Genomic DNA, 17507 nt, shown 5'->3' with positions numbered 1-17507 from the left:
GGCGGCAGAGCAGGCTTTCAACCCAAGCAACACGGCTCCCACACTATTCTCTTAGCTTCTAAACTAAGGATATTATCACCGTTTAGGCCTCTCAGCTTAATCCTATACTGCTGGGTTTCCACAGTACCTTTCACTTAGCACCCTCTCCCTCACTAGATTTCAGGATCCTTGAGAAAAGGAAATACAGCTTTCACTTCTTTGTCCAAGCACTCGGGTTGATTCAAAGCTGATGAATCCTCATGGGATCTCAGAGTCAGACACAACTGAGCGACTGAACTGACTAAATTCTCATATCAGTAATGAGTGTGTTGATGCCCTATTTTAAAACTTAGAAATGTGAAAGTCGCTTAGTCGTGTCTGACTCTTTGTGACCCCATGGACTATACAGCCCATGGAATTCTTCAGGCCAGAACACTGGCGTGGGTAGACTTTCCCTTCTCCAGGGGATCTTCCCAACCCAGGGGAAGACCCCTGGGATCGCGCCCAGGTCTCCCTCACTACAGACGGATTCTTTACCAGCTGGGCCACAAGGGAAGCCCAAGAATACTGAAGTGGGTAGCCTATCCCTTCTCCAGAGGATCTTCCCAAGCCAGGAATCGAACTGGGGTCTCCTGCATTACAGGTGGATTCTTTACCAAGTGAGCCATCAGGGAAGTCCCAAAATTAGAAAACTAGGGCTCAAAGAGAGTAAACTGACTGAAATTACATAGCTAGGAGGAAAATCTGGTTTAAGAACCTAAGTAAGCCCGACTCCAAAACCAGTTCTCCTCTCACTGCATCACACTACAACATACCTAAACACTGCTCAAATATTTGTCAATATTATGATAAAGAGCTTCTCCAATAAAAAGAAAAGTTAGATGATGAAACTTTCAAGTACTGCCAGGGTTAAAAGACAGTACCAGAGGCACGTGTGTATTTTAGACTGTCTCTAGAATGCTGATCGCTTGCTGCTGCTCTTCGGCTGCTATCATGCCTGGCTCTTTGCAACCCCATAGAGGTAGCGTGCCAGGCTCCTTTGCGTTGCCCTCTACTGTCTCCTGGAGTTTGCTCAAATTTACGTCCATCGAGTGAGTGATGCTATCTAACCATCTCATCCGCTGCCGCTCCCTTCTCCCTTTGCCTTCAAGCTTTCCCAGCATCAGGGTCTTTTCCAGTGACTCGGCTCTTCACATGAGGTGACCAAAGTATTGGGGCTTCAGCAACAGTCCTTCCGATGAATATTCAGGGTTGATTTACTGTAAATTTTGGCACCAAATGTCTTTCCTTTTTGGGTATGTACTTTGCTATGGTGGGAACGAGGGTACTCAGATATATTCATATTCTAATACATAATGGGTAAAGAAACTATGTGCCAGCAGGTAATAATCTTCTGAGTTTTACTTACAGTTGCAACTTTTATCATATTAACTAGGTGCATCTAGTTATTCTGGCCAAATCTACCACTGAACTATCAAGAATTTTGTACAAACTACCAAAGAAAACTTAGATCAAAATGCTTCATTTCAAATATAACTGTTTCTATTATATTAGAAAAGCACCAAGATAAACATCAACTCAACAAGGATTGGCAATTTCACAAATTTGCAATTTGAGACATTAAGTTTTGGTTTTTTTTTTTAAGTTTCTTGTGTGAGACACAAACAGTTTGACACAAATAGTTTCTTAGTTCACTGTGGCCACAGATGCCCTTAATCTTGCCACAGATGTTTCAACTACCAAGCTAGGTATTACAGTCACTTAAGGAGGTTTTATATGAATTCTTCCTTATAACTATATGCCTGAGGCTTTGGAAAAGGAGTACCTATCTCCAACTCTGAAAAGAATGAAGTCATTGCTATTTGTTTAAATGCACTTCATTATATATTCTTTATGGGAGGGATCGATTTTGTCTCTTTTTTCTTACTGAATCAAGCCATTTAGGTTTGAAGTCATCATGGCAGGATGAAATACTTACAAGTCAGTAAATAAGATAGAAAGCTAACCAACAGAAAACAGCTCATTTGATGAGTAAGATGAATGATTAATAAAATTACATACTCATTAAAAGTGGTAACTTTTAAAAAATTCATACACTTTAAAAACAAATTGAATCAAAATATAAACCCACCGTTTAAGTACAATTTACTTACTGAAGCACAGGCCAGAATTCCAAAAAATCCAACCTTCTGTACTAGATTTTGAACTGCCAGTTTAGCCCGGGAGGCGAAATCCTGTATAAAAGGAGGATATCAAAACATTAATGATCCCCTCAGTTGTCTATTTTATACACAGTTTCAACAGTGTATATGTGTCAATCCCAAACTCCCAATTCCTCCCAAAGAAGGGTATATATGCATATGTATGCCTGATTTATTTTCCTGAGCAGTAGCACCTAACACAACTGTGTAATTTACTCCAATAAAAATTAACTAAAAAAAATTAATGAAAAGTAGAAGAAGGAAAGATGGCTCTTTACAGTTTATGATATTAAATGTCTAATAATTTGAAAGCAGTGACTCATTTAATAAGATGATATTTAAAAAAATCACGGCAGGTTGCACTGAAAAACATGTGAATAAAATCTTCACAAAACATTAACTACACAACCTTAAAGATAAACTTATAATACATTTCAAGAATAAGCCAAGACACTGTTACTGCATTTTTTTGGTTTTCTTTGGATTATCTAGAGATGAACAAAATGTTATAAACCAACCATAAACCAACCCATTTTTTGGGGGGGAATGTTAGTTTACTACTTTGTCATTCCTTTAATAATTCACAAGACTTACTCCCTGATTAACATCAGGGCAGGAAATCAAAGAATTTTCCAAGACAGAAAATGAAGACACCTCTACTGATCACTAGCCATAAGATGGAAAAAAAAAACAGTTATGTGGCAGTAACTTAGCATTCATTACCCCCAAAACAAATAACATCCTACACTGCAAAGTTTGTGCTAGAAATAAAAATGGTTTTCACAAACATCTTACTGAAAAGGCTCAAGCCTTTCCGTAACCCCGGGGTGCAAGTAGAGTAGATTCTTCAGACTCTAAAATCAGTCCTCTTCTTATTTCCCCATGTCGTCTCCCAGACTGAAATGTACATTTGGCTGGGTAGTTTATTCCACACTCTTCTTCTTCTAGCATGTCCATGCTAAAACTATGTTTATTTATTTTTTTCTCAATAATCTTAAAGAATATTCATAATATAAATGATAGAAGGTTCCTTCATAGAATAGGAATAGGGTTTAAAGCATTTGTGGATTCCGACTTAAAAAAACAAACACACCAAAACCACTTTAACCCAAAATATTATGTTGAACAGTTCTATCAAATTACCACAACAGTGAATACTGAAATTAAAAAAAAAAAAGGGAAGACCTTCCTCCTACTTACTTGTTGAGGATGGTGAGAAAGTCAAAGCAATTAAAGCAATAATATATATTTTTAAAGACGTTAGCAGTTAATACAGATACTTTCAAGTTCAAACATATAGACTCTCAAAGTTAATCATTAAATTCTACAATGTAATTTTGTAATTTTACAACTTATTTTCAAAGACAGAATGTTTCTTTTCAGATTAGGCTTACTATTTCAGTAAATAAACTGTTTCAGATTTAATATTTTTAAACAACTGAATTACCATAGCAAAGAGTTCTTTGTATTAAAAAAAAAATTTCTAACTGAAGATTTAATTTTTTCTTAAAATTAACATTTATTGCATTAAATGTGAAACACTGATTTTATTGATTTAAAAACTGTTTAGGGATATATAATGAAATCAGTTTTCCTACTAACATTAAAAACAAATTACACTTCCATGTTTTCAATAACTTACATAATTCACAAATTACTAAATTTGTAATTCATAAAAGCACTAAATAAAAACTGGCCATAATTAATAGAAATGTTTTGAGTTTCACATATACCAAAGAATACTATTAGATTATAATTAGTTATAAAATTTTAATTACTATAGCCCAAGTGTTAAAAATATAAATTCAGGAAAATGTCTTTCTTTACAGCTCTTAATATCTTCATAGCAAATCTACTTTAGTGAAAGATGGTATTCACCTGTGAAGAGAAAGCAAAAGAAAACAAAAACTATACTAATTTTATTTTAAAAACAACAAAAGTTTTTATAAAGCTATCTTCCAAGTTAGATTAATATAGGAACATTTTTCTACCACAGAATTTATGCAATCCTCAATATATAAAGTTACAAAAAATTCATTTTTTGCGTAAAATGGTGTAGACAAGATCAACAAAGCATTGAATTTGAAAGGTTTGTTGTCCTGTTTCCCTTTATCTTAAATTCAAGGCTTTAGAATTCTGCATTTATTTAAAGCAAGTGACTATGATAGTGCCATTATTTTAAACATGTTATTTTTCTACTACAGAGACGAACATACACACATTTAAATTAGAAAACAGGTATGATTATATTTGTTGGTTACATAGAGGAGAAAATATTTAACATTATGCAGATCAGCTAACATACAAAATAATAAAATAGGTAAGCCTTCATAAGTTCAAGAAATCATGTTTTAAAAAACATTCTGAAAGTAAGGAGCTGTTTTATCCCTTGACATAATTTCTTTACTCATCCGAAATGAGACAAAAACAACGGAAAAGAGACTCCCTGTTCTTTTGGATGCCTGGGTGCTCATCATCAATTATCCTTAAGAGCACTTCAAGAATCTTCGTTTGAAGGAAAACAGTCACTCTACCCAAATCAGTGAAATAGAAAGCTCTCTTTACTCTCTCTCTTTCTTCTTTTTCAAATTAACTTTTAGCTGGCATGTCTCACAAAGAAAATAAGTTAAGTGCCTTTTTAATAGGGAGCTTTACTTTTTAAAAAGCCTGAAAGTCATCTACTGAAAACAGATTTCATAAATCTTATTATGTGTTACACACACACACACACACACACACACACAGAATGACCATGCTACTTTCAGTTCCTATTAATTTATTTTCCATGTCTTTCACAATATTCTCGGAATTAAAATTATATTTATATGTTAAATAACCCAGAAAAATTTATTTAAATTAAACTAATAAGTCTGCACAGTTACTTTCATTACAAGAAACCAACAGCAGGAGTATACAGCTCGAGGCAGAATTTTGTTTTTCCTTGCCAGAATAATGAAAACAAACTCAAGGAAGCATTATACTGGTATCTGTACCAAATCTGAAATATTTTACAATGGTAAATTAACTCATGTTTAGATCTCATAACCATAACTGTATTTTGTTGCTTTTAAACTTATTTCACTTTTAAAGTCATATTCAAAACTTACTGGTATAGCTTTAAAGGCTCTGTTAACATATTTATTAAAAACATCATTTTTAAATTGTCTAAAATGTTCTACACATTAAATGCAGTTATATGTTTTTGTTTGCTGCTCTGCAATTTTAAAAGTTTTTATTTTTAAACAACTTCAATACTTTATCATTTGCATAATCTGATAGCTTTCTAATGATGTAAAAGGAACATTTTCTATGCATTAAAATATTTCAACTTGTGTTCTTTTAAAGAGAGAGAAATGTACTGTAGAAAAAATATTAGAATATAAACCCAACTTACACACACACATTCAGCAAAAAAACCCTCTTTCACTAATGTTTAAAAGAACAGTTTCAAACAAAATTTGCTATTCGGTTTAGCCCATCAGATAAAATAAACTAGCCAAGAAAAAATGTGTACCATAATAAACAATCATTTAAAGGAAAAGTTTAACAAGTCAACATGTTAGGTTTGCAACATTAAAGTTAAATATCAAAGGAAATTTATACTTCATTTTAGTCTTTTTTCTTGTGTTTGTGGGAACAGTGTAGCACGTTCAATTTGATTACTTCCTCAATTGTCATTCTTCATAAAAAAAAATATGTGCAACTAAAACCAAATTCCTTTTAACAGTTTCATTTCTCTGGACTCACATTTCACAACGTTTACGCGTTTCACAATTTTAGTGCCCAAGAGATCAGAGTCTCATCCTCTAACTCTACCTAAATAAGTAGTATGCATTCGCAGTTAGTAATCATAGGTCACGTTCTACTTTTTAGAAGCAAATAAACAAAATACAAGTAAATAAAATTTTCTTTCCCACTCCCACTGACAGCGATTATCATGCTTCTGAAAGTAAGAATGAGAGACACTAGGAACATTTTTCCAATGATTACAGAAGACAAGACGAAGAGAAATTACAGTAAGGACTTAATTCCTGAGATTTCAAGGATTAATAAAGAAAAGCAGACAATGCTTTCCAGTACGAATATTTCTGTACTACTTTTGTTTCGTATTTTTTCCTAAGAAATACTTATGAAGATAAGAGAAACTATATAGCCAATTATAATTAGATTGCAAAATACTAACTTTTGAAGAGGTTCACTTAGATTTAAATATTTGTAATAGTATTTATCTTCAAGTGGTAACAGTAAACCTTTTCACACTCATGATAAGGGATCACATTAAATTCTAAGATTTCCTTAAAAGCAACAGAAAATCTCTAACATGTTAAACGACTGCAATATTACTAGAGACAAATATGTATTTGGTTAACAGCTTATGTTACTTTGAGCTGATCTATCACCATCAATGTGAGGTAACTGGTCAGCAGTTTTATAAATCAACAGCTTTTTAATATATTATATGTTAAAATTTCTGCTGAGTTAATGCTCTTCTTGGGTGTGACACTGAATTGGCTCCATAGTCCATATTAAAATTCACAGAGCAACTGCTTCAATAATACTTTCTTGTTATAAGAGGAATTTGTATTAAAATAAACTGCATTTGTGAAGTTCTTTTGGCATATAAAAATGACTTGCTAATTTCTGTGTTCTACTCAAATATACTGTATCATGTTATTATTCCGTATTAACCAGAAATGGAGTTAAGACAGTAATAATGACTTAATATTGTAAGTTGTTTTAGCATCATGGACAATCATTCTGAAATATTAACTTGTTAAGATACTAATAACCATGTAATTAAGTATTTTCTACAATGAAATAATATTACATGTGGTAAACAACATAATTAATGGGTATAATTAATTATCATCTTCACAGAAATTAGAATGAAACACAACTGATAATTTTAAAATCTTTCTCCTCTTAAAAACAGAATAAAATGTTTGTTAACTGCAATTTCCTACCTGTTATCAGGACTCTGTCTGAGCTCTCTCACATACAGATATGAATCATTAATTTATTAAATGCAAAATGAACTTTTCACTTTAGTGTTGACAACCTCAACAATATTATTAATATAACTGATATGATTAAATATTACATATCTGAATAGGTCTCCTTTAAATGAAGTATGATTTCAAAGGAGTCACATATCACCTATTCTGTTTTTGAATTATAATGGACTCACATAAACTAGCAATATGAAGATTGTTAGGAAATAAACTCTAGAATTATAAAAGTAGGGGAATTAACTTAATGAAATAAAGTGACTGCGATAATGGAAAATTAATCGATTTTAAATTCAGTACCTATAAGATGCTGGATTATAAAATACAACACATTTTCCCAAAAAAAGTGATCAGAAAAGAATGGTTCAACTACTTTCAAAAATGAAAATTTCAATATCTAATTTATAGATTTTACATAATGAGGCCAGAGATGACAACCGGAATTTCTATTTAAATTGGAAATTAGGGTAAAATTCTATAATCATGCAAACAGGATATATCACACAAACACATTTCAAAAATGCAAAGAAATTTCATTTTAAAAATAATTTATAGAGATTTAGAAGTTTTAATAGGAGATTAGAAGAGTTCTCATTCAAGATACCAACATAGGAGGCTCCTGAACTCATCTCCTCCCATGAACACACTGAACTGAACTCACAACTCCCATCTTCTTCCTGTAAAGTGAAAGGGTTGGCTTCCCACAAACCCACATCTGATGCTCTAAGTTTTAAGACTTCCACCTGATAGACAGGCCCTGCAAACATCTAGCTTTGAATGGGCTTGTGTCCATGAGACCCACAAGGCTATAGTGAACTAAGAGATACCAAAGTAAAAAAGCAGTATTTAGATACCTAAATGGAGAAATAGACACCAATACAGTAAAAGAAGGTGACTCTAATATTCCACTTTTACCAATGGATAGAGCATCCAAAGTGAAAATCAATAAGGAAACATTGGAATTAAATGACATGTAAGACGAGCTGGACTTAATAGACATATTTACAGAATAGTCCATTCCAAAGCAGCAGAATATACATTCTTCTTCAGCACACATGGAACATTATCCAGGATAGATCACATATTAGAACATAAGTATTAATAAATTTAAGAAGACTGAAATCATATCAGTATTCTCTTCTGGCCTCAATGGTATGAAATGAAGAATCAATTTCAAGAAGAAAATTGGAAAATTCACAAATATGTGAAGATTTAACCACATGTTACTGAACAATCAATGGGTCAAGGTACTTAAAAGTGAAATAAAAATATTGTCTTGACACAAAAAATTGGAAACGCAAAATTTATGGGATGCAGCAAAAGCGATTCCAAGATAAAAATTCAGAGTGATAAGTGAATACATTAAGAAATAAGATCTCAAACACCTAACTTTATACCTGAAGGAATGAGAGCACATAGAACAAACCAAGTCCAAAGTCAGAAGGGAGGAACTAAAGACATAGTGGAAGTCAATGAAATACACTAGAAAAACAATAGAAAACTCAATGAAACTACAAGGTGTTTTGAAAAGATAATAATTAGACAAAATTTTCATTAGATTCACCAAGAAAGAAAAGAGAGGACTTATAGAAATAAAAGAAAAAGTGAGAGAGGAGACACAACAACTGATACCACACAAATACTAAGGATCATGAGACTACTATGAACAATGACATGCTGAAAAACGGAAAAATCTAGAGAAATGGACAAGTTTCTAGAAACCTACAACTGGCCAACACTGAATCATGAGGAAATAGAAAATGTGAACATACTAACTACTAGTAAGGAGATTGAATTAGTAATCAAAAACCTCCCAACAAAGTAAAGTCCGGCACCAGATGGTTTCACTGGTGAATTCTATCAAATATTTAATGAAGAGCTAACACCAATCTTCTCAAATGCTTCCAAAAAACTGAAGAGGAGGAATCACTTCCAACTCCATTTTAAGAGACCAGCATTACCCCCAAATCAAAACCAGACAAGGACACTATAAATATAGAAAATTATAGGCCAATATCCCTGATGGACATAGATGGAAAAACCCTTTAAAAAAAATTAGCAAACTTAATTCAACAACACATTAGAAGGGTTATTCACCAGGATCAAATGGGATTTAGACAGCTTCCCTGGTGGCTCAGTGGCAAAGAATCTGCCTGCTAATGCAGGAGACACGGGTTTGATCCCTAGGTCAAAAGACCCCCTGGAGAAGGAAATGGCAACCCACTCCAGTATCCTTGCCTGAGAAATTCCATAGACAGAGGAGCCTGGTGGGCCACAGTTCATGGGGTTGCAAAAGAGGAGGACACAACTCAGTGACTAAACAATATCCGCAAACTGTGATGCCCACATGATCATCTCACAGCTGCAGAAAAGCATCCGACTAAATCCAACATCTGTTCATCACACAAATTCTCAAAAAGGGGGTACAGAAGGAATCTAGTACAGCAAGGTCTTAGCTAATATCATAGTCTTGTGAAAAACTGAAAGCTTTTCCTCTAAATTCAGGAACAAGACAGGATGTCCACTCTTACCATTTTTATTCAAATGGAAAATGAAAAAGTAAAGCTGTATCTGTTTGCAGATGATATATTATATACAGAAAATCCTAAATACTTCAGTAAAAAACTGTTAGAACTAATCAACTAATTCAACCAAGTTGGAAGATTTAAAAAAAAAAAATCAATATACAAACATCTATTGTGGGGACTTCCGTGGTGGCTCAGTGGTAAAGAATCTGCCTGCCAATGAAGGAGACACGGGTTCGATTCCTGATCTGGGAAGATCCCACCTGCCATGGAGCAACTAAGTGCATATGCCACAAATACTGAGCCTGTGCTCTAGACCCTAGGAGCCGCAACTGCTGGGCCCATGGTGCTGCAACTACTGCCTCTGCTCTGCAACAAGCGAAGCCCCCTCAATGAGAAGCCTGGGCACTGCAACTAGAGAACAGGTCCCACTCACAACAACTAGAGAAAAGAGAAAAGCCCGGGCAGCAGCAAAGATCCAGCACGCCAAAACCAGACAAACAGATAAATACATCTATTGTGCTTCTGGACACTCACAGTGAACTATCAGAAAAAGAAATTGAGAAAATATATGTGTTTACAGTTATACAAAAAAGAATAAAAAACCTAGGAATATATTTAACCAAGGAAGTGGAAAACTTGCATACTGAGCAAAGAAATTAGAAAGACAGGATATAATCATGGATTGGAAAAATATTGTTAAAATGTCCATAACCACTCAGAGCAATCAACAGAATCATATCAATCCCAAATAAAATTCTAAAAGCATTTTTCACAGTAACAGGAACAATCTTCAAATTTGTATGGAATGACAGAACACCCAGAATAGCTAAAGCAATCTTGGCAAAGATGAACAAAGCTGGAGCCATCATGTTTTCTGATTCCAAACTGTATCACAAGGCATATGATATTGGCTTAAAAACTGACACACAGACCAACAGAAAAGAATGGAGAGCTTAGAAATAAACCCTCATGTATATGATCAATTAGTTTATGACAAAGGAGCCAAGCATATACAATGGGGAAAGAACAGTTTCTTCAATAAATGGTATTGAAAAAAAAAGATAGCCATACACAAAAGAATCAAACTAGACCCCTATCTTACAACACACACAAAAATCAATTCAAAATGGATTAAACATTAGACCAGATGACCTGAAACCACAAAACTCTTCTTAGAAGTAAACACAGTGGGTAAGCCCCCTGATTTTGGTCTTAGCAAAGATTTTTTTCTTCTTTCATCAGTAACAAGAAAAGTCAACCTACCAACTGGGAGGAAATATCTGCAAACGATGTACCTAATAAGGGGTTAATATCCAAAACATATAGGGAACTCATACAATTCAACAGAAAAGAAAATCTAATTTAAAAACAGGTAGAGGATACGAACAGATATTTTTCCAAAAAGAGACACATATGGCCAACAGGTACAGGAAAAGTTGTTCCACATCACTAATTGCCAGGGATCAAAACCATAATGAGATAACATCTCACAACTGTTAGAATGGCTATCATAAAAGAGACAAGAGATAACATGTTGGCAAAGATGTGGAGAAAAAACAGGTGACTGTTAGTGGGAATGTAAACTGGTACAACCAATATGAAAAGGGAAAGTGAGAAAGTGAAGGCGCTCAGGTGTGTCCGACTCTGTGACCCCATGCACTGTAGCCCACCAGGCTCCTCCGTCCATGGGATTCTCCAGGCAAGGACACTGGAGTGGGGTGCCATTGCCTTCTCCAGGGGATCTTCCCCACCCAGGGACGGAAGCCGAGTCTCCCACATTGTAGGCAGACGCTTTACCATCTGAGCTACCAGGGCATTTCTGGGTTTTGATTCAAAAGAATCCCCCGCACAGGACCCAGTTTATGGCAGCATTATTATAATAGCCAAGACATGGAAACAACCTAGATGATTACTGATGGATGAATAGATAAAGAAAATGTGGGATATGATAGACAGACAGACACACACGCTAATATTAGTCATAAAAAACACAGGACTAAATTATCTCACTTATATGTGCAATCTAAATAAAGATCCTGACATCACAGATACAGAAAACCAGGCTGGTGACTGCCAGACGCAGAAGAAGGGAGGGTGGGTGAAATGGGCATAGGTGGTCAAAAAGTACAAACTTCCAGTTAAAAGATAAACTAAGTTCTGGGAATGTAATGTATAGCATGGCGATTCTCGTTAATAGGACTGTATTGTATATTCGAAAGTTACTAAGAGAGTAGATCTTCAAAGTTTTTCAAAAGAAAAAACTTTCTGTAATAATATGTGGTAATGGATGTTAATAACACTCCCTGTGGTCATCATTTTGCAGCATACACATATATCAAGTCATTATGCTGTACACCTAAAACTAACACAGTGTTAGATGTTAATTATATCGCAATTAAAAAACATAAGAATTCAGCAGTTAAAAAGAAGGACAAAGCAAAAAGGAACTAATGGTTCCTCAGACAGTTCTCAAGTGGGGCAAAAATCTGTAAACGACACATATGAGAAATAGGTGTGTTCCAATATGTAATGAATAAAATTTACCTTCTTCATATCCCAGCCAGTAGATAAAGTTTCTAGGAAGTTGAAATAATGGTTATAAAACAGTATTGGATTCTCTAACTAGAATTATCTATTGCCTGCTTCTGTCACTATCTAAAAATGTGATATGGTTTTCTTCTCTTTGACATGTCAAAAACAAAACTGAACATAAAGGCTATCTTTTCCCCTTCAAAAATGGGGGTATTACATATAAAAATATAAACATAAAAATTTTGGTTTTTTTTAAATCAAAATCTATGAAGTCATGTCTAAAAATGAACACAAAGAAGATCTGTGTATTTTTTGAAACAGTAAGAAACATTTATTTTGGCAATGAGCTAAATTTAATAAGTACTAAAAACCTCATCCAAATGGAAATCTCAAAATTCAGATATTTTTACTATTCATAGTCACATGTTTCTATATTTAATGAGGTTTCATGAGACTGCATACTATGAAAACTTAGTGGGTCACAAATAGCATCGTCTTTTAATGAACAGAATAAAAATGTGAGATCAATACATGTGGTGTAAGTAAACTACTGTTCAGTCACTAAGTCTGTTTCATTATTTCATTAATTCAGTTACACGTGCATAGGCTCTAGGTATAATCAATGTCATTTGTAATATGGAATATGGTAAAAAAGAAAGGCCCAAAGTCACTGATACAATGACAGTAAGGTCTGTCGTAGGTTCTATGGCACTTCATCCACACTGTACCTTTCAAAAATTACATATGAATGATCAGTTAAGTTTTTTCACATAAAAGGATACACGTGGAATATATAATCTGTGAATGACAACACATTTCAGAGTGTTGTGTATAAAATAGGAAGTTACCAGTCACATCTGGGTCAAGGTGATAATTAATAATGAATTTCTATTGCTGCTAAGTTGCTTCAGTCGTGTCCAACTCTGTGCGACCCCACAGACGGCAGCCCACCAGGCTCCTCCGTCCCTGGGATTCTCCAGGCAAGAACACTGGAGTGGGTTGCCACTTCCTTCTCCAATGCATGAAAGTGAAAAGTGAAAGTGAAGTCTCTCAGTCGTGTCTGACTCTTAGTGACCCCACGGACTGCAGCCCACCAGGCTCCTTCGTCCATGGGATTTTCCAGGCAAGAGTACTGGAGTGGGGTGCCATTGCCTTTTCCAATGATGAATTTCTACATGCACTCATATATTTATTACCAAATTTACCTTGGGGGGAGGGCAGTAAAAAGTATTTTTTTAACTGTACAGTAGCTATACAGTAATATATATAAATCTAAAATATCCATCTTGGTGGAATTTTACAATGAACACACCCATGTAACTACCACCAAGATCCAGACATAGAGCATTACCAGAACACCAGACACCCCACTGCTGGCCCTCCTAGTAATTACTTCTTACCCCAAAACAACCACTGCTATTGACTTCTACTACAATAGAAGTAGCTTGCCTATTTTGAACTTCATATAAATGGCATTATAAAGTAGGTCCTCTTTCATTTCTGGCTTCTGTAGGTTAACATTACTGTCCATGGGATTCATACCTGCTGTTGAATGTGGCAGTAATCAATTTGTTGCCTTTATATTAATCTATTTATTCTACTATTGGTGGACATTACAGTTGCTTCTAGTATGGAGTTAAATAATGCTGCTATGACTATTCTTGTACAAGCCTTTTGGAGCATCTTTCTGCTAGGTATAAACACACAACATGGAACTGCTGTATTGCAGTGTATCTTTATGTAGATAGTATCAAACACTTTTTGAAAGTGGTTTGTAACATACTATAAATTAACTCTTAATATTGTTTCATGTTGCCAATTCACAATAAATCTCAATTAAAAAAAAGAAATCTAAACTTTTTTCCTCTCCTACAGATGATCATAAGTGCTGTACTCAATATGCCAGCAAATTTGGAAAACTCAGCAGTGGCCACAGGACTGGAAAAGGTCAGTTTACATTCCAGTCCCTAAGAAAGGCAATGCCAAAGAATGCTCAACCTACTGCACAATTGCACTCATCTCACACACTAGTAAAGTAATGCTCAAAATTCTCCAAGCCAGGCTTCAACATTACGTGAACCGTGAAATTCCAGATGTTCAACCTGGATTTGGAAAAGGCAGAGGAACCAGAGATCAAATTGCCAACATCCGTTGGATTATCAAAAGAGCAAGAGTTTCAGAAAAACATCTATTTCTGCTTCACTTACTAGGCCAGAGCCTTTGACTGTGTGGATCACAACAAATTGTGGAAAATTCTGAAAGAGATGGAAATACCAGACCACCTGACCTGCCTTTTGAGAAATCTGTATGTAGGTCAGGAAACAACAGTTAGAACTGGACATGGAACAATAGACTGATTCCAAACAGGAAAAGGAGTATGTCAAGGCTGTATATTGTCACCCTGCTTATTTAACTTCTATGCAGAGTACATCATGAGAAATGCTGGGCTGGAGGAAGCACAAGCTGGAATCGAGATTGCCGGGAGAAATATCAGTAACCCCAGATAGGCAGATTACACCACTGTTATGGCAGGGAAGTGAAGAAAAACTAAAGAGCCTTTTGATGAAAGTGAGACAGTAGAGTAATAAAGCTGGCTTAAAGCTCATCATTCAGAAAACTAAGATCATGGCATCTGGTCCCATCACTTCATGGCAAATAGATGGGGTAATGGTAAATAGATGGGGAAATGGCAGAAACATTGGCAGACTTTTTTTTTTTTTGACTCCAAAATCACTGCAGATGGTGACTGCTGTTGCTGCTGCTGCTAAGTTGTTTCAGTTGTGTCTGACTCTGTGCGACCCCATAGATGGCAGCCCACCAGGTTCCCCCATCCCTGGGATTCTCCAGGCAGGAACACTGGAGTGGGTTGCTATTTCCTTCTCCAATGCATGAAAGTGAAAAGTGAAAGTGAAGTTGCTCAGTCATGACCGACCCTCAGAGACCCCATGGATTGCGGCCTTCCAGGCTCCTCCGTCCATGGGATTTTCCAGGCAAGAGTACTGGAGCGGGGTGCCATTGCCTTCTCTGGCAGATGATGACTGCAGCCATGAAATTAAAAGACACTTGCTCCTTGGAAGGAAAGTTATGACCAACCTAGACAGTATATTCAGAGAAGGCAATGGCACCCCACTCCAGTACTCTCACCTGGAAAATCCTACGGACGGAGGAGCCTAGAAGGCTGCAGTCTATGGGGTCGCTGAGGGTCGGGCACAACTGAGCGACTTCACTTTCGCTTTTCACTTTCCTTCATTGGAGAAGGAAATGGCAACCTACTTCAGTGTTCTTGCCTGGAGAATCCCAGGGATGGGGGAGCCTGGTGGGCTGCCCTCTGGGGTCACACAGATTCGGACACAACTAAAGTGACTTAGCAGACAGTATATTAAAAAGGAGAGACATTACTTTGTCAACAAAGGTCCATCTAGTCAAGGCTATGGTTTTTCCAGTACTCATGTATGGATGTCAGAGATGGACTACAAAGAAAGCTGAGCGCCGAAAAATTGATGCTTTTGGACTGTGGTGTTGGAGAAGACTCTTGAAAGTCCCTTGGACTGCAAGGAGATCCAACCAGTCCAGCCTAAAGGAGATCAATCCTGAGTATTCACTGGAAGGACTGATGTTGAAGCTGAAATTTCAATACTTTGGCCACCTGATGCGAAGAGGTGACTCATTTGAAAAGAGCCTAATGCTGTTAAAGATCGAAGGCGGGAGGAGAAGGGGACGACAGAAGATGAGATGGTGGGATGGCATCATTGACTCAATGAACATGAGTTTGGATAAACTGCGGGAGTTGGTAATGTACCGGAAGTCCTGGTGTGCTGTGGTTCATGTGGTCGCAAAGAGTTGGACACGACTGAGCAACTGAACTGAACTGAACTGAACAGATGATCCTAATGAATCTGTGTAATTAGGATCTTTGATAACACAAACATATTAAGGTGGAATAACTTCAAGCATGAAAAGAGAAGAAAAGCTTTAAATGCTGAGTTTTAGGAAAAATACATATAGTTTTTACTATTCATACAGAATTTTAGAAGACAAAATTAGAATCTTTTTAAATAACCAAAATTCTTATTTAAAAGCAATTAAATTCAACCCACTAGTGCCGGTAACTAAATCAGTTCAGTTCAGTCTCCCAGTCATGTCCAACTCTTTGCGATCCCATGAACCGCACCACGCCAGGCCTCCCTGTCCATTACCAACTACTGGAGTTCACTCAAACTCATGTCCATTGAGTTGGTGATACCATCCAGCCATCTCATCCTCCGTCATCCCCTTCTTCTCCTGCCCCCAATCCCTCCCAGCATCAGAGTCTTTTCCAATGAGTCAACTCTTCGCATGAGTGGCCCAAGTATTGGAGGATCAGCCTTAGCATCAGTCCTTCCAGTGAACATCCAGGACTGGTATCCTTTAGGATGGTCTCGTTGGATCTCCTTGCAGTCCAAGGGACTCTCAAGAGTCTTCTCCAGCACCACAGTTCAAATGCATCAATTCTTTGGTGCTCAGCTTTCTTCACAGTCCAACTCTCACATCCATACATGACCACAGGGAAAACCGTAAAGTTGACTAGACGGACCTTTGTTGGCAGAGTAATGTCTCTGCTTTTGAATATGCTATCTAGGTTGGTCATAACTTTCCTTCCAAGGAGTAAGCGTCTTTCAATTTCATGGCTGCAGTCACCATCTGCAGTGATTTTGGAGGCCCCCAAAATAAAAGTCTGACACTGTTTCCACTGTTTCCCCGTCTATTTCCCATGAAGTGATGGGACCAGATGCCCTGATCTTTGTTTTCTGAATGTTGAGCTTTAAGCCAACTTTTTCACTCTCCTCTTTCACTTTCATCAAGAGGCTTTTTAGTTCCTCTTCACTTTCTGCCATAAGCGTGCTGTCAACTGCATATCTGAGGTTATAGATATTTCTCCCGGCAATCTTGATTCCAGCTTGTGCTTCCTCCAGCCCAGCGTTTCTCATGATGTACTCTGCATAGAAGTTAAATAAGCAGGGTGACAATATACAGCCTTGAAGGACTCCTTTTCCTATTTGGAACCAGTCTATTGTTCCATGTCCAGTTCTAACTGTTGTTTCCTGACCTGCATGCAGATTTCTTAAGAGGCAGGTCAGGTGGTCTGGTATTTCCATCTCTTTCAGAATTTTCCACAGTTTATTGTGATCCACACAGTCAAAGGCTTTGGCATAGTCAATAAAGCAGAAATAGATGTTTTTCTGGAACTCTCTTGCTTTTTCCACGATCCAGCGGATGTT

The 17507-nt window shown here is 36.4% G+C and overlaps 1 protein-coding gene across 3 annotated transcripts in view; it reads right to left on the bottom strand.

Annotated features, from left to right (window-relative positions):
• Positions 1 to 17507, bottom strand: part of VMP1 (vacuole membrane protein 1) — a 132383-nt gene that overhangs the window by 30068 nt on the left and 84808 nt on the right. For all 3 annotated transcript variants that reach the window (XM_069602677.1, XM_069602678.1, XM_069602676.1), the window contains exon 8: positions 2133 to 2213. In XM_069602677.1, coding sequence (XP_069458778.1) covers positions 2133 to 2213 — 81 coding nt within the window. The remainder of the gene's footprint in view (positions 1 to 2132; positions 2214 to 17507) is intronic.

The sequence above is a fragment of the Ovis canadensis genome, chromosome 11 (assembly GCF_042477335.2).
Source record: "Ovis canadensis isolate MfBH-ARS-UI-01 breed Bighorn chromosome 11, ARS-UI_OviCan_v2, whole genome shotgun sequence".
NCBI classification, from domain to species: Eukaryota; Metazoa; Chordata; class Mammalia; order Artiodactyla; family Bovidae; genus Ovis; species Ovis canadensis.
This window is presented reverse-complemented; position numbering and strand designations above follow the sequence as displayed.